The 26,985-nt window shown below is 38.7% G+C and overlaps 1 protein-coding gene across 2 annotated transcripts; it reads left to right on the forward strand.

The window, feature by feature from the left end:
• On the forward strand, window positions 1-26,521 carry WDR47 (WD repeat domain 47). 2 transcript variants are annotated; one of them, XM_065841915.2, is made up of 15 exons: window positions 1-147; window positions 6,395-6,561; window positions 8,111-8,194; window positions 8,714-8,798; window positions 10,382-11,184; window positions 13,654-13,780; window positions 15,795-15,973; window positions 16,112-16,369; window positions 17,043-17,118; window positions 18,335-18,492; window positions 21,754-21,923; window positions 22,841-23,011; window positions 23,384-23,515; window positions 24,253-24,471; window positions 25,117-26,521. In XM_065841915.2, the coding sequence occupies exons 2-15, from the start codon at window positions 6,404-6,406 to the stop codon at window positions 25,257-25,259; spliced, it is 2,763 nt and encodes a 920-aa protein (XP_065697987.2). In that variant the 5' UTR covers window positions 1-147; window positions 6,395-6,403; the 3' UTR covers window positions 25,260-26,521. The 2 variants fall into 2 exon arrangements, with proteins under 2 accessions (XP_065697987.2, XP_065697988.2); XM_065841916.2 differs by having other exon boundaries at window positions 13,657-13,780.
• Window positions 26,522-26,985: the final 464 nt, after the last annotated feature.

A 26,985-nucleotide genomic window follows, 5' to 3' on the forward strand; every position in this document is an offset into this window, starting at 1 on the left:
GGCAGCGGGCAGGCAGCGGGCAGGGCGGTGGCAGCCGCAGCGCCGAGCCGGCGAGACCCCGGCACTGGGCCCGGGCCCGCCCCGCAGCGAGGCCTGCCGCCATCTTCCCTCACGCCCCGCTGGTGAACGGGCCGCTGGGCCCCTCAGGTGAGTGTCGGAGGGCGGGGGGCCGCGCCGCGGAGGGGCCGAGAGCGGCCGGTGGGGAGGGGGAGGGGGAGGGGCCGGGGCCGGTACCGGTACCGGGGCGGGCTGACCGCGCGGAGCGGCGGGGCAGCGGCTGTGGCCGCTCCGCCGTGAGGTGGGCGCTGCCCTGCGGCCTCACCGACCCTGGGGCCCCCTTGGCGAGAAGCCGCCCACCTCCGTGCCCCGTCCATGGTGTGCGGGTACGGCCGTGCTGCTCGGGGCCCGACGCCGATCCCCGCCGAGGGGAGCATCACCCCGGCTGCCGGCGCGGCTACGCCCGGCCACCGCCGTCTCTTTGTTGTGGCGGTGCGGGCGGGCCGGGCCTCAGCCCCCGGCCGGCGAGGGCTGTGCCCGAGGGCTGTGCCCGGGCTGGGGGGCCGCTTCGCTGGAGCGTCGGCCCCTCTGCGGCCCTGCCCGCCGCTGGTGCCGAGCTGACATTCCCCTAATGCTAATTCTGGCTCGGCGCTGTATAATTAAACAGTGCGGTTGTTTAGAGGCCTTTCGCAAGCAGAAGTGGATTTTGTGTGGAATTGCACATGAAGAGAAAAAAAAAAAAAGATAAAAACTTGGATCAACTGCGGTGTTTTGTTGTGCCAAAATGCATTCGTTTCTGGTCTCTGTAACTTGTTTGGGTTTTTTATTTTTCTGTATCCTATTTTCACTCTAGTGTGGCAGTATTGCATAGTTTAATGTCACCTTTTTGGCATTCATGATGCAGAATGCTCTGTGTAAAGAGTGTGCATGTTGTAACAGGGACTGATGAATCCGAAGAGCTCTGCCAGTCACCTCTAAAGCGTGGTGAGATAAGGATTACTGGGGTAGCTCTAAAGCAACAGCTGATCTAAGCAGGGTGAAAAAATGGATTAGAGGGCAAGCCAGGGGAAAATCTGTGTGAGGAAGAAAAAGCTAGGATATAAGAGAACACTTACTTGCTGTGTGTTGGAGTAGAAAAAGGTTTCAGTCACAGAGTTGAACTGTACAAAGTTTGGTGAAGGTTTTCTATTGAAGTCTTAACATGTTCAATGTAGTTCATTTGAAATAACAATTTGTGTGGTTCCTTAGGGTAAATGAGTGTCAGTGAGTTGCACTAACTGTAGTGAGAACCAATTGCAATTAAAAATGTGACCTTTAGACTTGTTTTTGTAAATTCTTTTGATATAGAATAAGTGGAAGACGAAAATGGAGCCGTTAGGTAGTGACCAGGCCCCAAGTCACCCATGGGGTCTGTGTAGGCAGAACTCCAAAGGCCTCTGGACAGGCCCAAGAGTTGTGTGTAAGTGACTGGGGAATGGATTAAAAGGTGAAATAATTTTATGCAAATCAGACAGCTCTTAAAATATGCATTGCCTTTTCACATGTGTTTTTTTTCTGTGACATAGCTCACTAAGATGCTGAGAGTATGCATTGCAGCTGTCATTGAAGTCACTGAACCAAGACTTCTAATTAGTCATTGCCTCTCCCTTTGAACATGTCACTGCTCTCTCAGCATGACCCTTAAAATTTGAACTATTATATTTCTTTCTTGTGTTTCTGAGTAGATTTCATATTCCTCTTCTGGTTTTGCGAATGCATATTATGTACTGTTGGCAAGTGATCTATTTCAGATGATAAGTAGCATAGGACTAGCACTTATTTTAGAATTTCACTATTTCTTGTTTTTCAGAATATTAAACCTTGCTTTAGCTTTCTATCATGTGAATGCATATGCATTTTGAATTTCTTCCAAGGCAAATAACTTTAAGACTATTTAAAATTCACTTACAGTTTATAAAATTTTTCCTAAAATAGTATATTTGTATGCAAAAGCTTGTATGGTGCTTTGTTTTGTTTTTTAGGAATTGTTTTCTATTCTTACAACACCAAGAGAGGATTCTTGCTGTTGGCATGTTCTTAGAACATGAGTAAGAACAAAACAGGAGTGAAACCTCTCTGGAAAATTTAGGAGTAGGTAGTTTATATTGGAAAGAGCTTGTTTAAAGGACATCTTGTCCATTGAAGCTACAGAGAAAAGATGTTTGAAGTTTGTGGCAAGAACTTGTTTGTTTTTTCTTAGTGTAGATTTTCAGGAGGAAAAGAAATTTAAATATAGACCTAGGGGAAGATGAGAAGAGGGAGTGAATAGGAGAAAGGAGACAGGTGTGCAAAAGTGCTGTTCTGAAAAGACTGGGTAGGATAAAAAGGCTGTAGCAAAAACCTGGTTGGTAGAAGGCACCTGAAATATTAAGCTCTGATACTCATTTACTTTCGTTTATACCTCAAGCTAATGCTGTGCTTCAGTCATTCTTGAGTATTAGCGCTTGAGCTGATCAGATTGTGACGTTATGTACCATATGTGCTGGCAGAAAGCAATATAATAGGATGGACCAATGATACAGCTTGAGCTCTAATATTGAGTTTCCCTGCTGTTCTTTGCTTTTTAATTATTATTCTTTTATTTATACACATACACAGAGCACTGAATGTCAGAAAAACTGATATATTTCACAGGTGTGATTTGTGAGCCTATGTATATTTGTAATTTCCTGATAGTGTTACTGTGCTGCTTATTATTTTGATAGCATAATGCTTGTGAGAGAAGTCTGAGCTCATCAGCGTAAAAAATCGCCAATTAAGTGAAAACTTTCTCCAGTAGGTTTGCTGGGTTTTTTAGCTGCTTGTACAATGGGAGTGTTGCTCTGACAGCAAATGCACACTGTGTGTTTTCATGATACTGTTAATGTGCAAGCTTATTCGGTGAACTTCAAATCTTCTTCAGAAGTTCAGTATGCAAACTATGTTTGGATATTATGTTTCTCTTAGCAGGACCCCAAAAGTGCTGTTACAAGTCTCATATCAAACATGAAGGGTGTTAATAATCCTTTATCCTAATCTATATGGGAAATATAAAGTAAATGAAGTGTTAAAATTGGCACAGGCTTTATGTTCAGACAAACCTGTTTTTTAAAACTACTGTGGAAAATGGAAGACACCTTCTTGCAGATGCTTGATTTTACTTAATGTAGTTGTACTCTTAAACAAAGTACTGTTAAATTTTCCATCAATAGAATAAATAAATAATTGAAGACACTCATTAAACTATCTATGTAGCATGGCTTCCTGCTTACATTTGAGTCCAGCAGATCCAGTTGAAGAAGGCTGGACTAGGTGTTCCTTTCTTCAAAGGGAGTCTCACTCTTTCTTCTAGTAGTTTTGTGGTGGTGAGTCTCAGTACAGCTTTGCCCAAGTTATACTTTGTCTTTTGGCAAAGAAGTTAATTTAATTTATATAAAAAACACCAGTGCCATAAAGCATAGTAGAAGAGAAATGCAAATACATTAGGTGAGGCTGGAAATCAAGGTGTCATTGGTGAACTACTGGTTAAATTTGTTTTGTTTTTCCTTCACTGTGTAAGTGTGGGAGATTTAAGGGATTTTCTTAAGGTTGTTGTGTGGATGGGTTTCTGTTAGATAGAGATTTATTTCTGAACTAGACAAAGCAACTCCAAGGCCGGCGCGAAGGCTGAAAAACAACACCTGTTATGAGAGTGAGGTAATTCTATAATAACAAGACCTGAACATGGACAATATCCGATCAGCCAATGTGTGTTTGGAACGTGGACGCGTGATCAAGAAATAACTGTATATATATGGAGGCTTATCTCTGTAATAAATGGCTTCGCTTGAATTCATATTGAATTGTGTGGAGTCCATGAGTTTTCGCCCTCGCATGTAAGGGCAGGGCTGAGTTTTTTTCTGGGACTAAAAATCCATATCCAGTTGCCAAAAGGGGAAGTTGAGACAGTGCTAACATGTAAGGAAAACACATCTTTCTACAAGCTCTGGCTTTGGATGTGTGTGTCTGTCTGATTTCTTTCCTGTAGCAAAGCTTTCTGCAGACCAGATTTTTTTTTTCCCTTTGACTTGTCTAGCTGAGAGTGGGTACGTGGTTTCTAGGTGTGTCTTTCGTGAGACCCATCAAAATACTTGGTGATTGGAGTCTTCTGTGACTAAAATGAGAAATAAACACAGCCATTTTTAAAAAGAAGTTAGGCCATTTCATCTGGCACAATTAGGTCTCTGTTGTTCCAGAAAAAACTATGCTGCTATAATTGAATGTTTTTCTAGTCAAATATTCTGGCAAAAACTTCCTTGGAAAAAAGCTGGCATAAAACTGAGGAAGATTAAAAACTTGAGGATTTATATGATGTAGTACAAAAAACCCTCTTATTAATGCCTAACATTTTGTATCCCTTCAAGTTCATTAGCATTGGCTTATGATGAACATTAGAAGTTTCGCTAGAGTATTTATCTCTTCCCCTGTTCTCCAGTAAATAATTAATTTCTTGTTAATACTTTCTGGGTTTCTTACCGGGATTATTCAAACTCATTATATCTGTTATTTGATTTCTTATTACGATTTTCTGCGCATCTATGCTGATACGAGACAGATAACTAGCTCATTGACTCCATTTTTCCAAGGCCGATACCTGGAGACTGTGTCATCTCTTCAGGTTGTCTTGGGAGCTGCATTACCCATACTTGGTTGTCTTTCAGCATCATAGTTGCTATATTTCCACATAAGTAAATGGTTGTGTGAGGGATTTAAGAAGTATTTTTCTTTCCTCTTTTGAATCAAAAGTGGGGAGCAGCTAGGGTAACTATAACTTACTGCTGTGGACATCTTGCTCTGTACGGTCACCTCTCTTTATTCATTTTTCTGATCACTATTATTCTATTGTCTCATCTTGTTCCACGGCCATTCATCACTGAGACTGCCTTCTTCTCTGTTCTCTGGTGCACTCTTGCTGTCAGTTTAAATCAGGTTAAGACTTTGCTGCTGCCAGAAAGCAGAGCTCTGTCAGTTCCTTGTGTCAGCGTTAGTGCCCTTGTGTCCATGGGTGCATCCTGTTTAACCTGTGCCCGGATCAGTGGATGTGTTTCCGGCTGACCATGTAGCTCCAGTGCGGGTGCCAGGGAGTGGCTGGGGACATGTGACAGAGTGTGGAGGGGAGAAGAGGGGCCACCCCTTTCTGCAGTAACATGGGCTTCAACTGAAATTTTCCTGATGTGAAATTGTGCTCTTGTAGCTGCCAGGGTTTTTTTGAGGAGCTCCTGATGAGGCAGTGCTATGTGGCTTGGCTGTGTTATAGGGTTTCTCCCCACATCCCTGGATAGTTTCCAGCAGATCAGCTTGGGAGCTACAGCTGTGAAGTCTTTTTAAGGTTAAAAAAAAAAAAAAAAAAAAAGGTAGAACAGCTTTTACTTTGTCAGATTTAAGGAACTGTGCAAGGCTAAGCCAGAAGCAGAATTTATTTTAGGCTTCCTAAGAGAATACATGCTACAGGTTTAATATCCTTGAAGGAATTGTGTTGTGAAGGAGCTGGGATGTGGTATCCATGGGTGCTTTAAACAAGCTGACTGCCCCAGCCAGGGCCTGGGCCGGTCACTGCCCCAGCTGTGTCTGCCCCCACTCTGCGGGCTGGAGAGCTGCTTGGAACCACTTCAGCACATGCGGTGGTGGAAAAGCAAACCCAGTGACAGAAGTGATGGGGGGCTAAGGCAGGGCCAGGAGCCCAGCTGAAACCAGGGGAGAGGGACTGGCAGTCAGTGGGTAGACTGGCCTAGGCCACCTTGGGTTTGCAGCTTGAGAGTCTTCATAAGGCGTGTAGGCAGAAATAGGTGTCCTGATGAAGGAAGAATGAAAAGCCTTTGCTGAATTGCCATACATTCAAAAATTGCAAAGAGGAGAGAGAGGACTGAATTTGTAGTGTGCTGTGCTTTTTGTGTGTGTTAGAAACATTTACGTTTATATGGAAGATCTCTAGATGACATACTAACTTTATGTTAGTTTTTATGCTCTTATGTATGGTTTTATGTTCTTTGAACTTCACCGTTTGCATTTCAGATGGGAAAATTTTACATATTGCAGACTTGGTAACCACTGTATTTTCACACTGCAGAAGGATTGATTTCTTTCAGATTTGTTTATCAGGGCCCCTATATATGCATAAGACAGAAACAGAAAATATGGAGATGCATTGTTAGGTCTTAGTTCTGGCTTCATAATCAACCTCTTAAAAGCAGTTTCCTGATTTTGTCGATGTAATTTTTTGTAATGCTACAATATTCTGTCCGGTAAAACTGTTTTTATTTTTTAGTAGTCAATATTTGTTAACTGCACATAAAAGTATATATTGATCATAGCTAAAATTCTGTCTTCTTTTTCCTTTTAGGCTGCCATCATGACAGCTGAAGAAACAGTGAATGTTAAAGAAGCTGAAATAATTAAACTAATACTAGATTTTCTAAACTCAAGGAAACTTCATATCAGTATGCTGGCACTTGAAAAAGAAAGTGGGGTCATTAATGGCCTGTTCTCAGATGACATGCTTTTCCTAAGGTAGGACTTCTTTCTCTACTGCTTAAATACCACATATATGAAAACATACAATGGGACTGTGATTCATTGGGTAGCCCCATGCTGCTGAACAAGAGGTCCTATGCCCTTATCTTATTCTGCTTCTTCCTGGTCCTAGTTCTGTGCTCCAGCCCTGTATTATGTTCCAGCTCTGAAGTTAATGAGATCCTTCTTTAAACCACTTAAAGTAACTGAGTAGGCAACATCAACATTGGTTTAAATTTTTTGTTTACTTATTCATTCATCTTAACTTGGTTAGTTTTCTGGCATGCTAATGAATTAAAGTGGGAAGGAGTCTTAACCTTTGCTGACACTGGCACTTGTTAAGTCGGGAAAAGCACATGAGCAGGAATAGGATGGGAGAGCAAGATGCCCTGTTGGCAGCAGCGATCTGTTACTTGTTTACTGTGTCACATGGAACTGAATGTGTAGTTTATTGACTTCTAAAATATTTTTACAATAGTGCAAGAATCTAGGATGAGTGGAGTGGCTTCCAAAATATTATCTCTGTTTCAAAACAATACCTAGATTTATCATAAACTTATCAATGTGAAAGGGATCTCTGCTGTCATTAAGGCATGAGAGTTGGCGTGATTTACCATTCATGATACTGCCCTCAAAATGCGCACTAGTTTTTTTAACTTTTTACTGTTTTCTCTTTCATGCCAAAGGTAGTTAGCTCTGTAGAAGCGTGAGAAAATAATTTTTCCAGCTGCTCTTAAAGTGTTAAAAATATATTTTATCTCTGAACAAGATTTCTCACCTGGTTTCCCTGTTGATTAAAATAATGGATATTGGAATAAAACAAAAGAAGAATTGGAGAAAAATTGAAGTTGTTAATCCTATTTGTTTGTCTCATTCTTAGCTTAGTTGGAGTGTATGTCTAATAAGAAACTCAGCCCTTCCCTGTAGATCTGGGCATTTTATAGATAACAGTGTGTGATATGAGAGCATTAAGAAATCTTACTAATCCACATGTGCAGTGTAGCCCACTGGTCTTGGAGTTGGAGCTTGTACTGGTATAGTTCTTGCCAAGCTGTCCCTCTTCCTTCTTACTATGGTAGCTGTGTGTTCCCTCTCTTTGATGCCCACCCCTGGAAAACAGGCCCAGCAGTATTTATGCAATCAAAATCAACTCATTTTTAAGTTTGCTTTCATTCTGCAGGATGTATTCATTGGATCAATATATTTACTCATACACTTCAAGAATTTTTTTTTTAACTAAGAGTTACAGGTAAAGCAAGAGACACAGGATATTTTGTCTGTTTTGATGAATCTTTAAAAGAAATTAAGATTTGTCCTTGTATGCAGTTACCTTGACAAAATACTGAGAAAGGACTTGGATGTTGCTCTTACTAGTCACATCAGACAGTCACGTTGGTTTGTGTAAGAGGAATTAACTTCTCAAAGTAGGCTGATCGCCTGTTATATATCTGAATGACTGTTGTGTATTTAAATGAGCTGCTTACTTAAAGTAAGAGAGATGTTCTTGTCCAGTGAAATTAAAGAAGTGACTCTTTTCTTTTACTAGGCAGTTGATTCTTGATGGTCAGTGGGATGAGGTTCTTCAATTTATTCAGCCTCTTGAATGTATGGAAAAATTCGACAAGAAAAGGTAAAATAGAATGTATGTCAGAGTTCAATTTTTTGAGTTGTGGAAAATACATTAATTTCTAAGTATTGCATATGAAAGCAGTAGTTTAAGAATTTCACCTTCGTTTGGACTAGTTGTTTGGTTTTTTTCCTAATCTGTATACCATTCCTAAAGTGTGTGCATGTGTTTTTTAACTTAAACTATGGAATATATCTGCACACAGTCTGTAATGAGTTTTCATTTGCCATACGCTTTAGGAATACAGTGCATATTGTACTGTCTTATAGCTGGCTGCTCTGTCATATTTCTATTTTTTTATTATTATTAGCCTTCTAATATTTTTAATGTAGTTTTTCTGAAAGCAATCATTGAAAAAGACCTTTCCTGTTTAAAAAGAATTTTGTGATTACTCGTTTGTTAAAATTTGAGATCAGATTTCTTGTCATGGCAATTTCTATGCCTAACTCGAAAAGCAGCTGTCTCTAAAAGAATGTTTAGCTACTGGATCAAGATGTATGGTATTTCACTTCTCACCTGCAGGTTTCGTTACATTATAATGAAGCAGAAGTTCTTGGAAGCCTTATGTGTAAACAATGCAATGTCAGCAGAAGATGAGCCTCAGCATGTAAGAATCGTCTCTGTTTTGGGAATTCTTTTGTTGTCAAGAAGCCTGTTGAGATATTCTGATTAAAGGCAAAGTGGAAACTCCCACCACCAGATGCACAAGTCTTAGCTATTACCAAATGGCTTCATAAACAATGGAAAAAATAATTAGTATGCTTTGGAAATGAATGTAGCTTCCCGGGTCTCAAATGGATTTTTATACACAAGGATTGCTCAAAACATAGCAGCATAAATGAGTGACCATATGCCATGGCTGTGGTCCTGATCCTGAGGTTTACTTTATGCCATTATGCTAAAGTACAGGGTGCTTTTTTGTTTTCCAAAAATGCTCTGAAGCAAGCCTCAGAATCACAGAAGTTTATTGTCATGATAAGGATCAGGTGAAAGATTCCAGTTTGAATTAATCATAATTTCTGTTGCTTTTAGAGAGAAAGGACACAGTTGTTTCTTTGGAGGGAAAGGTTATGTATGCAAAGGACTGATTCAGTTATAAGTTCACAACTCCTGCCGTTTGTACATTTATTTTTTTCAATATGCAAAGAGACACCAACTCAAACTGACAAAGTGTGCAGATAAATGAAAAACCGTAATTAATCTCATAATGTTGATAATACAGGAATACCAAGTTTCTAACACAAAAATGTTATTAAACTGAAAATAAAGAATGCCGGTAGTTTTAAGACAATTAGTTTCCTTTTCAAAACTTAGTTAATTCTCTGTCCCATTACACGTATGTTGTACTGCAGGGTCTTCTATTAACAACGTAGAGAAAGCTAGAAGTATTTATAGTTGTAAAGGGAAGGTGTACTATTCCTCTAATTACTTGATCTGTATACTCTTACTAGATAGCAGTAGAGAAAAAAAAAACACAACACAGATTTATATCCTTTATTTTTTGTTCTGAATATTGCCAAATGTTCTGGTATGTTGTGGCTAGGTAATGTGGGCAAGTGGGATTTTTTTTAATCTTTGTAACTAAAAATACTAAGTTACTTGTATTTAACGTGGTTCTTGGCTTTTAGCTATCAACAAGCTTTGTACTAAAGCCGTCTATTAATTTGAAGGTCTTCTGAGAACTCTGAGTTTTATTTAATATTTTTGATTGAAGAACAGAAAATCTGGATATAAAAGCCAGCTCAAAGTTGGTAACCGCTGGAAACAAGAGACATCTATAAGGCTTTTATAACATATACCAAGAGCTTTTCATAGACAGAAAAAAGGGAAAGAAAATCTGTTGGCTTTGGGAATAGTGGTACCCTTCTGTGTTACAATAGAACCGAAGCCATTTAGCTGAAGATTTAAAATTTTAAGCCTGCCAAACCTGCAGTGACATGAAAAAGTTCTGTAGATTTGTAGAGAATGGGGAGGGTGGGATTTTAAGAAGTCAAAACAGTCAAGTATTTGCCTCTAACTACATCTGCATCAGTGATTTCAGGCTCTAGATTGTATGCCATTTTAATTACATATAGACAGTAATAAAGGAGTGGTGATTGAGAAATTCTGCTACTGCCTGTTTTTCAATTAATGTTTATTGTAGAGCCATATGTACTACAAACTACTCTGTTAATGTTAATATTTCTGTAGCTGGAGTTTACAATGCGAGAGGCTGTGCAGTGTCTCCATGCGCTGGAGGAGTATTGTCCGTCTAAGGAAGACTACAGCAAGCTGTGCCTGCTGCTCACGCTGCCTCGCCTCACCAACCACGCCGAGTTCAAGGACTGGAACCCCAGCACTGCACGTGTTCACTGCTTTGAAGAAGCCTGTGTCATGGTGGCAGAGTTTATTCCTGCCGACAGGAAACTGAGTGAAGCTGGCTTCAAAGCCAGTAACAATCGGTTATTTCAGCTGGTGATGAAGGGATTGCTTTATGAGTGTTGTGTGGAATTCTGCCAGAGTAAAGCAACAGGAGAAGAAATCACAGAAAGTGAAGTGTTGCTGGGCATTGATCTCTTGTGTGGGAATGGGTGTGATGACTTGGACCTGAGCTTATTATCGTGGCTGCAGAATCTGCCAGCTACTGTTTTTTCTTGTGCTTTTGAACAAAAGATGCTTAATATTCATGTTGATAAACTCCTCAAGCCTACAAAAGCTGCGTATGCTGATCTTTTGACGCCTCTTATCAGCAAACTTTCTCCTTATCCATCTTCCCCAATGAGACGACCTCAGTCAGCAGATGCTTACATGACCCGCTCCTTAAACCCTGCCTTAGATGGGTTGTCGTGTGGATTAACAAATCATGATAAGCGAGTCACAGACCTTGGGACCAAAACTTCTCCAATGTCACACTCCTTTGCGAATTTCCATTACCCAGGAGTACAGAATCTCAGCCGAAGTCTCATGCTTGAGAATACTGAGTGTCACAGCATTTTTGAAGAGTCCCCTGAGCGGTAAGTGCAACTGTAGCTTTATTTTTACCTCGACTTCTGTTGTTTTTTATTTTACTGGGTTCTTACCTGCACTGTGAGTGTAATTGTAACAGTAAAACATTATTTGATTGTTTAAATTCTCTTGTAATTAAAACTCTGTATACAAGGTGGTTTTTGTCCTCTTACGTTTTCATGATCATAGTAAATTTTCGTATTTGTTCTTGAGCCTTATGGATTCAATCTGGACTTCCTTAAAGTTGAAATCCTAGCACAGAGCACAAATATGCTCTGATCATGAAATTGTCTAGCTAAAATTTATGTTCAGTATTACTGAATTCTTTGGTCCCAGATAAATAAGTAGACTGGAATAGCAGTAACTTCTTTCTTCATCCCTTTCTATCCTCAAGTGTCTGTAAATTTTGGTCCTGACACTGCAAATCATTAAGTATGCTTCAAAAATTTACATACAGAAATAGTCCCAATGAAGTCAGTGGACACTACTATATGGCGTCATTGTAGCATTCCTCGATCATTTAATGAGAGTAGTTCAGCTTAAATTGAAATAAGGCTGATGGATTGTTTTTTGATATTGGACTTGGGGGTAGTTGGGTTATGATAGTGATGAATGCTATTATAACTTCTTTTAATACAATGTAGGCTGCAAAACTGGCATCTCTCCTTCCTTAAGAACTAAAATCTGTATCAAAACTTTGCACTTTTTACCTTCTGAGAGCGAAGTTCTGGTAACTAGGAGAAATGGTACTCATCACTTAAGAGCTTATCATGATTTTGCTTGGCATTTATTTTGATAAGCAGTTCTGCCCCATTCAAAATATTATACCTGTGCCTTTCTAGAATGCAGCTGCCAGCATTTTTGACTCTTAGAACTAGATGATTAACTATGACTGCACCTGGTTGCACTGGCCACCAGAGGACACTTTCAGAGCTGTGACGTTCAATCCTGGCTGCAGTTGGTGACATTATCTATTATTTTTGCCTTACAGCAATATTCAGTGTCTTGTGTTAACATAAAGACCAGCTGTAACTATACTTAATGAAAAGGAAACAAACACCATCATACTGATATCAGTTCACCCATAATAATGGAAATTTTTGCACCAATATGTCTTAATACATTCTCCTTAATCCACCTTAAATCTTTGACTTTATCAGTCTCTTCACAACTGGAGTTTTTGTGGTTAGCTTAAGTCTTACAGAAATCTCTCAAGTTCCATTTTTAAAAAATATACCTCCTGAATATACTAATGAACTATGAATCTTCTAATTTTGCTCATATGTATGCACAGATGTTAACATTTGTGCAGGTTGCTGAGGGACCAATGTTAAAACTGACTCTCGAAAGTGTTGGTTTGGGTTTTTTTTCCTTTTTCAGTTTATCTGTGCAGAATTATTCTAGTACACTAAAAATATTTATCTTGTGGGCTAAATAATGTGGTAAAATGCAGTGGTTTTTCACTGTGTAGGTATCTGCATGTGATGTTAAGTAAAGTTGATACATTTTAACATGTTTTTTCATTAATTACTACATCTCTTGAAAGTTAGAATTAAATTAAGGGGTGAGACCCATAGCATTACATTTTTCAGAAAAAATCAAATTTCAGATTAAGTATCCAATTTAAATGGCAATATTTGCAAAGGTGGAAGCTGAACTCTATGTAAAACTAACTGGCCCTTGCTTCCTCCTGCACACGACGAAAACACGGTATTGCTTTTTTAAGTTGTCTTCAGCAAGCAATTACTTGTCTTTTAGTCAGCTAAGTTACTTTTGTTATTATACACAAAAAGTGCAAAATTAGTTCTCAAAAAGCTTTGCTTTAAGTCACTGAGTAAAGAGGACTTTAGTGACAAAGTTGACAAAACCAAAGATGGGAATCCAAGGCTTTTAATGTGTTCTTCACACTTCCTGATTGCTAAAGCATTTTGAAGAGAGTTCCATGCAAAATTACAAGAATAACAAAAACTGATATAAACATTTTCCTATGTAGCACTTTCAGGAATGTTCAAGCTGATGGATGGTAAGTATGATTTGAATTTATATTGATAGTGGTATTCATACTAATATAGAAGACATTAGTCAGATAAGATATCTGATGCGTTCCATGCACATAATTGCTTTGAAAACAGGAGATCTTGTATGACTTGCTAGTTAAAGGGTATGTAATTCCAGTGTTGGGATAGAAAATGTGGAATTTGGATATCCCAGGGTGGTAAGGCCTTTTTGGAAAATGTTGGGACAAAGTACACTGGCTGACTGTGTTTTTGGTTTGTTAGCCGTTTTGTTTAGTGTAACTCATTGCAAGTGGCTTTTTTTTTCCTAAGCGCTATTTTCAGTTTTATGTGACTTAAGAAGTTTACATACTTCTGTTACCAGATTTTACTCTAGAAAATTCTATTTCTCTACTTATCAGGGCATTTTGTGCTCTTAATTTTTCTCAATTAAGCTTTTCTTCTCTTCCATGTTGCTGCAAGAAGTGATACTCCTGTGGAGCCACAGCATCCCATCAGCAGTGAGACTTTGTGTCAGAGTTCAGTTCCCGAAAATGAACCAGTTAATGGAGCACAGAGTCAGGGATCAGCCAAACAAGAAAAAAATGAGGTAGTGATTTTTTGTTTTAAAATAATGAGGCCCTTTGAGCTGTGTTCTGATCACATCATAATGATCTGCTTTTGTGCTGAGAACTTCATGCATGACAATGGGTTGCTTTGAATGTTTTTACTATAGTGAAAATACCATATTGCATCTTTTCTAAGAAACCACTTTTTTTTCCATTGTATATCAAGTTCTGCTGTCATCTGAGTCTGTAATGCAGCTGATGATTGTGCCTTCTTATATCAGCAGTGCTGCTAAGCTGTTGTGTAGATCTGAAAAAAAGGCTTTGCAGTACTCAAAGCCAGCAATGTTACAGTAAACAATGCTTAAGCATCTTCTTAGTGTTTTAGTGAGGAATCTGCAATTTTTGGTGTGAACACTAAGTTTCATAGGTCACTTGACACAATTTTGTCTAGGACACAGAGAAATAAAAATTGGATAATTCCCCGGTAAATGTATCTTTGCAATTCAGAATACAATACCATAACTGGTTTTTGGATTCATATTTGAAGGCTTGTGTTTTGGCTATCCTCTTTTTTCTTTTTTCCTCCTTAAGAGCAATAGGGAAAAATGAAATAATAGTTCCGTATAAAACAATGAAAACAGTTACCTGTTACATTCCATTTCCAGAGTTTTAAATATCTGCCTCTTAATTCAGTAATGATTAATTACATAGAGTATGTGGTCTGTTTACAGACTCCAGTTTGATTTTTCTTAAGTAAACTTTGTCTTGGCTTATGACATCTATATGATACTGAAAACCAGTCTAGTCTTGACATGTCTGTATTCTTGTGGACTCTGGACACATGAGTGAGGCAATGGGGCTACTGGAGGATTAACAAAGTCCTCCAAACTTGAGGACTTCGCTCCCCTCAAGGACTTTGCTGAGTAACTTCTCTGCTGCAACAATGTGTGTGCACATTGGGAAGAAGGGGGAGAGGAGAGAGCTTAGCTAGATGTGTGACAGAGCAGGCTTTGAAAGGTGAAAAAAATGGACTTAGAATTTATAGGAGCTAATGAAGACAGGAGATATTGTGCTGTAGATAAAGGCCTCGGCCAGATTATTATACACAAGTAAAAAAGAATGTAGTACCAAGTCAAATTTCACCTTGTTTTGTTTTCCAAATCCTAGTGGTATATATGTGTACCTGTGTGACTGAGAAATTAAGTTTTTTTGTAGCTTTATTTTTGCATTGTTTCTGGAGGTGTTGAGCTGTTGAGTCAGAAGCCAAAGTTTATACAACAGAGCAGCTGAGCAACATAGTTTAGTTTTAGGCATTGGATTCTGTATCATTATTACCCCAACTAATGGATCAAAGGATTGAATCCAGTTGCAACAAACAAGTATCAGTCATGGAAACAAGGATAGACAAGAACATGTCGGTTGCTTAGATGGATTATAACCAGTGTCTGGGGGATACTTCACATACTGGAAATACAGAGAATGCTTTCTAGACTTCTGAAGATACTTTCAATTTAGAAACTCTGAAGTTATTTATCTTGGGTGGAGAACTTTTTACAAATGCAACCGAGCTGGGAAATCCATTATAAACCAAAAATGGATTGTGTCAACATAATTTGGGAGAAGTGAATCTGCTCTGCAGACTGATGGCAGGGAAGTGTCAAGGTGGCAGAAAATACTCAAGTTCTAGTGAAAATACAACTTGGAATTTGGCATGTTGTTTACACTGTTTTCTGATTATTTTTTTCCTCGTTTTCAGTTTCCAATCACCTGTTTGTTTTGATGCTAAGTAATACTTTAGAAATTTTGTAGGAGAGTGTTGTCATCTGAATTAGGGCAGAACTGCTTCAAAAGTAGTTTGAATCAGGCTGGCAGCAATTTCCTTATTTTATATGTAAATTGTATCTAGGTTTAGGGAAGAATGAAGGCATTGCTCCTCAGAGGAAAATATGCTGGCCTGTCGATGCCTTTGTTGAATTCACAAACCAGAGTGAATATTTAGGTTAAATACCACAATTAACTACTTAATTTACATTAGTAATTCTCATTTATTTTAAGCTTCGTGATTCAACGGAGCAGTTTCAGGAATACTACAGGCAAAGACTACGTTACCAGCAGCACTTGGAACAGAAAGAGCAACAACGACAGTTGTACCAGCAAATGTTGTTGGAAGGAGGTGTAAATCAAGAAGATGGAGCTGACCAGCAACAGAATCTTACTGAACAGTTTCTTAACAGGTTGGGGGAGTTTTGTTGCTTCTCCCCTGACCCACTCCTATTCCTCTTCAAGTTCTCATAATAACATTTTGGTGGTCGTTATTTTGTTTTTATTGTTTTGTTTGGTTGGTTTTTTTCCCTCTTGTCACTTGTTATTAGATCTATCCAGAAGCTGGGAGAATTAAATATGGGTATGGACAATCTTAGCAATGATGTACAAACACTCAGCCAGCAATGCACTGGGAGCAAAGGGAATGCATCTACCAATCCAGCAAGTAACTTCACATCACCACCTTCAGACGCTGGTCAGAGGATAACAGCTGATAGCCAACATATTAATACAAGCACTCCGCAAAAGCGTGGGTCAGCTAGTCAGATACCCTTTCCTGAAGAGTCACCCGTGCAGGGGAGCCAAATGTAAGTTATATGAGACTGCTCAGGACTAAAAGAGTCCTTTTGGTTGCACTGTGGAAATAGCTTTTTGTATCTATTTTTAGTTATCAAATGAATTTGTCACTGAGTAGGGGTATTTAGCTCATGATCAGTGTTTTTTATGTATTTTTGTAGGGATTATAAAATTCTAACAGAACACATGTGAGTGGTTTGTCAGGGTTTACATTTTATCCTTCCTTTCAATTTCAGAATTTTTTAATTTAATTTTATATGTATAGTTCTTGTTTATTTTGTGTTCTATGTTTCTGAAACCTTGTTTATTAAATCCAAACTAGATGGAGGGAGAGGCAGGATAGAGTAGGAATTGGATTTCATCTGCTAATTAAAGGTAGTGTTGACTTGAAAACAACCATTCTTCCCCATATGTGTGTAATGTTTGTGTATTATAGAATGAAAACAATATTTTTAACTTGCATTCATTTGTTCAATGCCTGGAGTTGCTGCAAAAACAGCAACCTTGTATAAAGATTGTAGTTTAATGGTAAAGAATCAGATACACATAACACTTGTCCCCATAAAATAGTCAGTTCTGAGGATGACTGAAACTAACTTTAGTCCAAAAAATATTTATAAACAAATCTGTCCCTGCTCTTGTTTTTTGTCTTGTCAATTTAAACTCTTCACCAAATCAAAACAGTGTATCAGAACACGCTGTCACTCAGCCACAATTGGAAGACTCTTCAGGGAATTTACCTAGGACAAGAGGTGATGAGGTGAGCTTTCTTGTTGTGCTTTATAATTTGTGTTTTCACAAGATTCAATATTTAATCCTGAGTATGTGACATCCTCTCATGGTTAGCAGATACTAGAGTTAATTTCGGTTGATGCAGTACCTACAGAGTCACAGAACCATTGAGACTGAAAGGGACCTCTGGAGGCTGAGTCCAAAGCCACTGCTCAAAGCAGAGTCAACAAGAGCAGGCTGCTTGGGGCTAGGTCCAGTTGAAGTTTGAGTATCTGCAAGAATGGAGATGTCACAACCTCTGTGGACCACCTGTTCCCATGTCTGACCACACTCGTAGTGTGTTTAAAACAATAAAAAAATTCAAATGGAATTTCCTATATTTCAGCTTGTGTCCATTGCCTCTTGTCCCTTCACTGGGCACCACTGATAAGAGTTTTGCTTGATCATCTTTACTCCTGTCGGGTGTTTACATACATTGAGATTTACACTCACCCTGAAAAGCCTTCTGATCTCCAGCCCAAAAAGTTCCAGCTCTCTCAGCTTCTCCCTGTACAACAGAGGTTCCAGTGGGGTGACTTTTACAGCTATTGTTTTGTGTTCTCCAGATGGCAACGTGGATTGTTGGACTCCAGTCAGTATGGTCCAACCTCAGGGAAATAACTTTGCAATAAGTACATTCTGAAGTTTCTGCATCAGATAAATGAAAATCAGTTTTAGAAAGCTGGTGATGGAGTCACCTGGAAGATGATGTAATAAAGCTTAGCATAATTTAATGATAATTTTGTGTTATCTACAGGGTGAAAAGCTCATCTTATGTTTAGTATTATTTGTTTCATAAACTGTTTATGAATTGGACTGTTTTCAGAAAAACACAGCTTTTTTCCTCTTGCAAGTTTCACACAGATCAAATGTGTTTACACAGAAATAAACTGTAATATGCTTTTGAGATGGGCTGTTTAATAGAACTAAAGTTGTTGGAAGCCTGGAGGGAGAATGAGAAATGTTAATCTAACGTTAGCTGTTAGAGTGAGTTGAAGAAGAGAACTTTTTGAAGTATGCCATTCCTTGACCTCGAGTTAGACATTGTTTTACAAATCTGTAATTTTAATGGTTTAGCCTGGTGCTGCTACTTATTAATACTTGGATGCAACCATTTTACATTATCCAGCAGAACAGTCGTATCTACTTTTAAATGTCCAGTTTTATGCTGAAAAACTGAATTTGACTGTTATCCTTCTACACAGGACGACAAATCAAAAAAACAGTTCATCTGCATTAACACCCTAGAAGACACACAGGCTGTTAGAGCTGTAGCCTTTCATCCCAGTGGGAGTTTGTATGCTGTTGGCTCCAACTCTAAAACTTTGAGAGTTTGTGCCTATCCAGAAGTAATTGACCCAAGGTAAGAAAGCTTCTATTATGATTTCTTTTTCTGTATCATAGCACTTCTTTCTCCTGTGCCTACTCATATCTGTACATTTCATACCTTTCTTTTGTTGTTGTAAATACTGCAATGCTCTCCTTAGAAACCTGAACTGCTGAACAAAAATATGATCTGCTGAAGAATATATATCTTTATGGGCTACTTTTTTGCTCTGTTCCATTACTGGCAAGATGCATTGCCACAATACTATGCCCTTCCTTATAAATGTGTTATTTTTTGCCTCGTAAGTGGGCTTTTCTGTGTTTACTGTGATGACTTCTGGTTTTGATGTTCCAGCTGTAAAAGTGGGAGAAGGTTTGTGTCTGTTCCCAAGCCAGCATAAGTTGGGCTTCATGAGATGCCGTTTCTGGCAGGAGGATGGACTTGACAGTAGAAAAAGCAATCTCTCTTCAGCTTTTACAGCAAAATTTGCCAGAGTATGTCTTTTGGCCTGTTGTTACTATAAACATTGTTTTCCAGGTACTTTGGTTCCTTGACAGGAAAGGCACTATTTGTGGTTTACTGTGCACCTAGTCTTTTCTGTCTTCTTTTTACTTATTTTTTAATGGGGGGGCATTTTTGTTTTCACCTAAAAATAAATACTGACATCTCAATAACCATCTCCTTGTCTCTGCTCCAGATACATTATTTTCTTGGAATAGGGGGGAAGTGCAGGCATCTAAAACTTCACAATTTCAGAAGGAGCTACAAGTATGCACAGTGACTGTACCTGGACACCTTCCCAGTTTAGGATTCATGTTTAGGCTTCCAAAGTGTTCAAAAGTAATCTGTTTTTTTTTCTTTTCCTCCTTAACTGTCATTGGTAAGATAGCCTTTGAAGTTTAATTCCAAAATATTTATTGGCGATATATAAAACAAGCAAAAAGGTTGATTTCTCTGATGCACAGCAGATCAGCTTGTATTGGGTTTTGAAGCCCAAGCAACCTCCTCTTGGTTGGTAAACAGTGCAAAACATTTTCAGTGGAATGGATGCTTCCTTATTAACAAACTCTGCTCTCACACAACTTATTCAAACCACTGGGAAAGGTCAGATGGACTCTGCAGCCTTAGTCTCTAGTGCACAATTGGATCTGACAAGTGACATAGTGCATCTGGGTATGAAAGGAATACTGAGTTCTTTAATTCTGAACTTGAACCTCTTCCTCTTGTGTTTTTTTTTTTTTTCCTCTATGCTTATGCTCTGCCATAAGCATTTCATTATGGGAGGTACAAATCAGTAGCGAGATTATATGGTCTCAAAGATATCCTAATCTTTGTAACAACCTGAGTCTAGACATACATTCAAAATTTTTCATGTTTTTTCAAAAAGCTATAGCTGTGTATTGAGTAAATAGCAGTTGTTTAACCATACATCAGTGTTTTGTCGGGATTATTTTAAGTTTCTAAATTGTCCTTCAACCTGATTCAGGACAGGTTGGTTTGGGGTGTTTTTTTCCTTTCTCTCGGTGTGTAATAGCATGCTCTTTTCACATGTTTGAGATTAAACACTGATAGATACACATCACATTCCTGCAGTTGTTGCTCAAATAATCGCGGTGCTTCCATGCAGTTAATTGGCAGCACTGGGTCTCTGCGCTGGGCTGGTGTTGCCATGTCCTGCAAAGTCAGTGATTCTCAGCTGTTGCTTCCTCCTTTTAACAGCCATTGTAAATCCAGACTCTGAGCGCGATGTAAGACATTGGGCCATTTAGGAACCTCTGTAGTGTATGTCGAATGGTGATCTGATTTAGACTAGTCTGACATGGATTTCTTCTCTGACAACAAAATAGAATTAGCTTCCATGTAGATGTATTTTAGTATTCTACAGCCATGTTTATCTCAAAAGTTTTTAAACAGACTTCGATGTTTGTCTTCTGTGTTTTCTCTCTGTCTCTTTTGAGTATTTATACTAGTTTCTGAATTTTTCAACAGCAATGTGATTTGTTGAATTTCAGTTGTTGACGTTACTGGAGTGAATGTTGATGGAGTTGGGCACGGCAGTACTTTATCTTAAGCGCTTGACTGCTTCCTGCTGTGGGAATAGAGAAGTAACATTGTAGGAAATTAATTGATTGAAGGAGAAGTGTACATCAATGGGACTATTCCTTTTATTTCAGCAACATGTGAAGCTGATGTGGTTTCAAAAATATAGTATGTTTAGATGCTGTGAAGATTGTAATGGTGAATGTGTCTTTCTTGCACAGACAGCTGTATTAGATTTTGTAGCAGATGGGTGAAGCTTTGAGTCATCTTATTCAACAAATAATACCCAATGCACAACTCACAATGATAAACCTGTTGGAGGTTTTTCTTTTGTTGTATGGATTTTTTTGTTATTGATGTAATGGCCAAAGAGGAAACAGTACTTAACTTAGGGCAGCCATTTTCTGTGTTTTCCCCGATAGGGTTAACACAGAAGCATTTTTCTTGACCCTTTAACCACTTTAATTGCTTGATGAATCCCACTCATTCTGACAACAAGGATGACGTAGACAGCTACTGTCTGGATAAAACAACAGGCCTTGATTTTTTTTTTTTTGTTACAGCACTACTAGGCACAACAACAGCCCAAACCCAGGTATATGGAGCCCAGCCATATAATTGTGCTGTCACATGGAATACAATCCACAGTTAGGGATTATGTCTGCTGGGTGGGAAACTGGAAGAGAAATACCTTCCTGTACGCATACACAGAGGTTACACAGGCTTCTGCTTGCTGCTTTCAGGAATCTGGATTTTCCAACCTTGAGCTATGCTGCTGTACTGCGTGCTACCACAGCTAGTGCGTGTGCCTTATGAGCTTTCTTGGCCTAGTGTTGCTCGAGTGAACTTAAGCATGTTCAGAAATGGCCACAGTGTCAAGATGCTGAAGTATGAGGGATGTAGAGAGAAATCAAACCAATTGAGGACTCTGGCGATAACATTTCATTATATGTAGCTAATAATTACTGTATCTTGTCTGTATTGACCCTTTACAGATGAAGGTACTGTTCTGTTTTTTACATTGTTTTGTGTGTCCAATCACAAATGCCATGGGAGGATGAGAAACAACTGAGATGGAAAAAATTCTTTTGCCTTGTCTTAGATTGCATGTATATGTCTCAGTGCAAACAGTTATTCATGTTCAAACAGTATTTCATGTTAACCAAAATAGCAGAAAAAACAGTATTTTCATTTTAGAGTACATTGTTTTCCTTACAAATAAAAGGAAATTTCATCTTTTTCTTCTATTTTTTTCAGTGCTTATAATACTCCCAAACAACCTGTAGTTCGCTTCAAAAGGAACAAACATCATAAAGGATCAATCTACTGTGTAGCCTGGAGTCCCTGTGGACAGCTGTTAGCTACTGGTTCTAATGATAAATACGTGAAAGTACTGCCTTTTAATGCAGAAACTTGTAATGCAACAGGTACTACATGTATTTAGCTTTAATAATTTATTTTTCAATTATTTGTCCAGTATTTGGCAAAACCATTCAAATTACATTGATTATGTAGTTAATAGGTTTTGTTATTTTATTCTCGTACTTTGATTAACTTAGTCTCTTTTCCTTTTCACCATCAGTATAGTCTCTGTCCAGCAAAGGCCCACCAAGGGGCCGAAAATTATCTTTTGGTTTTGTTTGGTTTGGAGTTTTTGTTTGTTTGCATTCTGGTTTTGTTTTGCTATACTCACTGGTATTGTTGCTGTCTTCTGGTTGAGGCTTTTTTTTAATTCAGATATGGTAAAACAACCAGCTGTTCTTACCCAACTCTGGTTCTTGACTGTCAGTAGAATTTATTTCCACTTCAGTTCCCCTTTTTCTTGCCTAGTTCTGTCATCTTTTACCCCATTTTAGAAGTCTAAGGCTTCTCCCCTAGTAAATAATTATTTTCCATGCCCAACCCTCCTAATCAATACACTGAATATGGCTCTCTTCTGTTTTGAACTTATGTGGTTCAGTGTTCTCAATGATCCTTCCCTCCTGGCAGAAAAAGGCTTTTTGGTTTACAGTAGTTTACAAAAAGAAATAAATATCCTCTCTTAACCTTGGCTGGAATTGGCTATGGAGATGACCCATGTACCTCTTGCAAAGCTTTAGGAACTGTAAGAAACTCAAACAACACTCAATAGAGATAAGATTCTTATGGTTTTTATTTGAACTCTAGTAACTGAAATAGTGTGTTCTATGGAAAGTGCACAACCATGTTTATACTTGGTAGTATACCCACCCTTGCCTAAAATATTCTGCATTATCATGGTAGTTGCTTGAAAGATTGCAGGACTAACAGTGATAAGGAAAGTATGCCTCACTTTGTTCCTTTTTTTTCTTAATTATAATTTTAGGACCAGATTTGGAGTTCAGCATGCATGATGGGACAATCAGAGACCTTGCTTTTATGGAAGGCCCGGAAAGTGGTGGTGCTATTTTAATAAGTGCTGGAGCAGGGGACTGTAATATTTACACAACAGATTGCCAGCGAGGACAGGGCCTGCATGCTCTAAGTGGTCACACTGGTATGCATGTTGTTGCTTCTCTTGCACTTTTTAAGTTTGTATTGTTTTATTACAAAGTTGTTTGTTTGGGTTTTTTTTAATGTCTTCATGTTTTTCTTTCTAGCAAGACTTCTTTCCCAACTGCTCTTGAGATATATTGGGTAGAGGGTGTTTGTTTTTAAATTTATTGGCTGTTGATTTAATGGAGAGAGTGCATGCATCATTCCAGAGAAAATGCAAAGCTGGGTATTGCCTTAAACTGTTGGTATTGCAATGTGCACATTTTCCATAGGACTTTTAAATCTCTGAATGCAGAAATATCATCAGAACTGTAATAATTAATAATTTGATTAATGGTGTTTAATCAAATAAAAGGAGTCATCTTGTTCACAGGTCATATTCTAGCACTTTATACATGGAGTGGCTGGATGATTGCATCTGGATCCCAAGACAAGACTGTAAGATTCTGGGATCTGAGAGTGCCAAGCTGTGTTCGTGTTGTGGGAACAATGTTTCATGGAACAGGTAAGACTTGTCATTGTGCTTCTAATCATCCTACCATAAAAATATATTTTAAAGATGTCTAAGTAGTAGAGAGTGAATTTAAGGGGCCTTTTGTATCACAGAACAGAGGCTTGGCTTTAAAAGGAAGTTGTAAGGATATCTTTACCTGTGTGTTTTGTTTGATTTGGGTTTTTTTAGAGTAACATCTCCTTTCAAAAGTTGGCTAGTTTTTTGCCTTGTGACTTCCAAACAGACACGTCCAAGTACATTAAAATAAAACAAGAGGTAAGACTGTTTCAGAATCGAAGGGGTTGGACAGTGCAGCTGGTTTTGCAAGTTTTCAACATACTCTCTAGAAATCTGCAAAAGGATTCTTAAGAACCACTTAGGTTCAGATACGTTTCTTGAAACCTTTGGGGAGGGGGCAATAAATTAGAAGGTGGGGAATCCCTTCCATTATTTTGCATTATTTCATAGAGTGACTTTCCTGTGATGAAACACAAGTTTTTCTCACGCAGCTTTAATAGTGGCTTTGCTACTATTCCAATGTGACCTGTGGCTTCAAAGTTTTAAGTGCTAGAACATAAAAATTTTGGTATTTTAAGATAACAGTAGCTAGGTACGTTCACTTTAAATGTAAGGCCAACATTCAGTATTCTTATACAATGTATAGTCTTGTTTTTAAAATAAAGTTGGCTATTTGCACAAATATACATACATGTAATGTGTGTTTGCTTGGGTTTTTTTTTCTCCTATAGGAAGTGCTGTAGCCTCTGTAGCTGTTGATCCTAGTGGTCGTCTCCTGGCTACGGGACAAGAGGACTCCAGCTGTATGCTGTACGATATTCGAGGAGGACGAATGGTGCAGAGCTACCATCCTCACTCCAGCGATGTCCGTTCTGTTCGCTTCTCTCCAGGGGCACACTACTTGCTTACAGGATCATATGACATGAAAATAAAGGTGACAGACTTGCAAGGTAATGTACCACAAGAGATACGAGGTTAATTTTCAGTTTTGTGCTTTTAATATTGAAGTTGTACGAGAACTTGGTTCAAAGATCAAGATCTAGTTTAAAAGGGGAAAAACTAGTAGAGCTTTGAAGGGTTTGAAATGTATATAAAATGATTGTCTGTTTACAATTGGCTAGTTGTGTTGCTAAGATCATAGGCTACCTTGGGTTTGGGAGAGGTCTGATTGTGATAAAAGAACTAATTAACACTGTTGCCTGATGAGGTGGCCATTGCTTTTGGGCAGTATTCATAAAATTGACCCTTTTAAAAAACAAAGTATAATAATAATGCTTATTTTTATTGAAAAGGGTTAAGAACAAAGAAGATTGTTATATCTAATTGACTTGATTTTCTTGGACTGTTAAACTTTGATTACATTGTTTAAAAATGGTGAATACCTGTATTTTAAAGTTGTGCTGTATTCAGTAATGCCTAAAAACCAAAGCACTGAGGCCTTGTGTTAGGCCCTGTGTGTGAGAGAGAGTTGTCAAGTATGCTCCGTAAGGTGAAATACTTATGTGAGCTTTACTAAACAGACAGGTGGGGGGGAAAAAAAGGAGCTGGAATATAAATTAGTGAAATGACTAATGATTTCTGTTCCTCTGCCATAGGGGACCTCACGAAGCAGCTTCCTCTCATGGTGGTAGGAGAGCACAAGGACAAAGTTATTCAGTGTAGGTGGCACACACAAGACCTTTCCTTCTTGTCCTCTTCTGCAGACAGAACTGTTACGCTTTGGACCTACAATGGCTAGAGTGCAAACAAGGTGACCTATGCAGCTAAAGCACAGACCTGAGACTATGGAACTGTAAAAACAAAGTAATAATCATTAGGCATTGAGAGAGCAGCAGTTGAGCAGGAGAGTGTCTTATGAAGAGGAGGGGCACTTGTCACAGATTTTTGTGGTTTCTAGGAGGTCTTGGTGTTTTCAGTATATTCTTTTGCAGTGCTTTCAGTCTTCCATGTGAACTCATGCTGCTGTGACCTATTGTAGTCTTGTTGCCGAAGTCTATGAGGAGAACTCTTATGTTGTCGATGTGCACTCAAAGTAACATGAATGACATGTTTACAGTTTGGTATTAATTGCATTCCTTGGTCTTTGCCTCAATGAGAATTTTATATAGGAACTTAAATTGAACAACACTTTAATTGAGCCTGTATGTAACCAGTTAGATGCACATAAAAGGCAAATTACTTCCACTGTTTTTCAGATTTGTTATATTCATCACTTCTCAGCAAGAGGTCAAACTTTATAACATCTCCACAATTTCAGCTTTTTTTAGTAATAAATTCTAAACTTTAACGGTGACTAGGCAGTAACCACATCTTGATTATGGTCCATTATATAGTGTGGGGTTTTTTCTTTCTTTTCATCTAAACTGGGGAAAATGTTGCTGGTTTTACTATGTGACATTGTTTTGAACAAGCTAACATGTTGGAGGGGGAAAAAAGTAAAATATTGGTTATTTTTTTTTATGTCCTGTAGAAACATACAATGTTTTACTTTTTGAATGCAACAGAATACCTCTGTGTATAATGTACTGTAGAAAAGAGTGGATTGGCAGCAGTTGTCACAGTGAGTTTAATGGCTACCAGTTTTTCAGGTAAAAAGGGATACCATTAATGCTATAATAGAAACCAGCATGGCTTAAAATGCTATGTCTGCATGATAATTTAAGAGTTGTTTAAATTCCCAGTTCAGAAGCTTATCTGAATTTTATTTCTTGCACTGGTTATGTATGGGGAAATTGCAGTTTTATTTCTACAAAACTTTAGAATCTAATGTTTATGTATTGTTATATTTTCATATTGTACAGTTCCTTTTACTTTTTAAAATATAAACCTTAACTATTAGGTTATTTATTTATTTGAACTGCGGTTAAGTTTTTGATTCTCTTGGTTACTAAATTATATGTGCACTGTAGCAAGCATTTTTAACTATTGTATAAAAGTGGAAGGGTAACTATAGAAGTGTTATCTGTGCTATAATCTCAATAAAGACCTCCAACACCTGCAGCTGTCTCAGCTGTTATTTTGAATTCTGGGTTTATAATTTCTCAGTGCAACTCTGACTTAAATCTCGTTTTAAATGTCAGTCTATGTCTGAGCCTCTTCTTGTGACTGTGAGCTGTTCTTGTGTTCTTTTGCTTGTATTTACTGAATTAAGGCTTTTTCCTATATGTCTGCCTGCAACGGTGAGCAATTAAGAAATAAGGAATCCGTGTGCAGGAGGAGGGAGGGGATGCAGGTGCTGGGAGCTGTTGCTAGTTCCTGCCGCAGATGTGCGTGTTTGGGCGGGGGCCGGACGGGACGTAGCGGGCGGTGTGCGCGCCGGGGCGGTGCCGTTGCTGCTGCCGGGCTACGCCTTGTTTATCTCTCGGCCGACTCGTGCACCCGCTGCCTGTCCCGCCCGTGTCGCAGCCGCAGCGGCCCCGCCCTCAACAGCGGCCTCGGGGCAGGGCCCGCCGGCGCGTGCCCGC

The sequence above is a fragment of the Patagioenas fasciata genome, chromosome 6 (genome assembly GCF_037038585.1).
Source record: "Patagioenas fasciata isolate bPatFas1 chromosome 6, bPatFas1.hap1, whole genome shotgun sequence".
Lineage (NCBI taxonomy): Eukaryota > Metazoa > Chordata > Aves > Columbiformes > Columbidae > Patagioenas > Patagioenas fasciata.

Coding starts and splice junctions, on each gene's coding strand:
- WDR47 (XM_065841915.2), top strand. CDS start 6,404: ATGACAGCTGAAGAAACAGTGAATGTTAAAGAAGCTGAAATAATTAAA. Junction 17,119..18,334: donor CTAGGACAAGAGGTGATGAG/GTGAGCTTTCTT, acceptor CCTTCTACACAG/GACGACAAATCAAAAAAACA. Junction 23,516..24,252: donor AACAATGTTTCATGGAACAG/GTAAGACTTGTC, acceptor TTTCTCCTATAG/GAAGTGCTGTAGCCTCTGTA.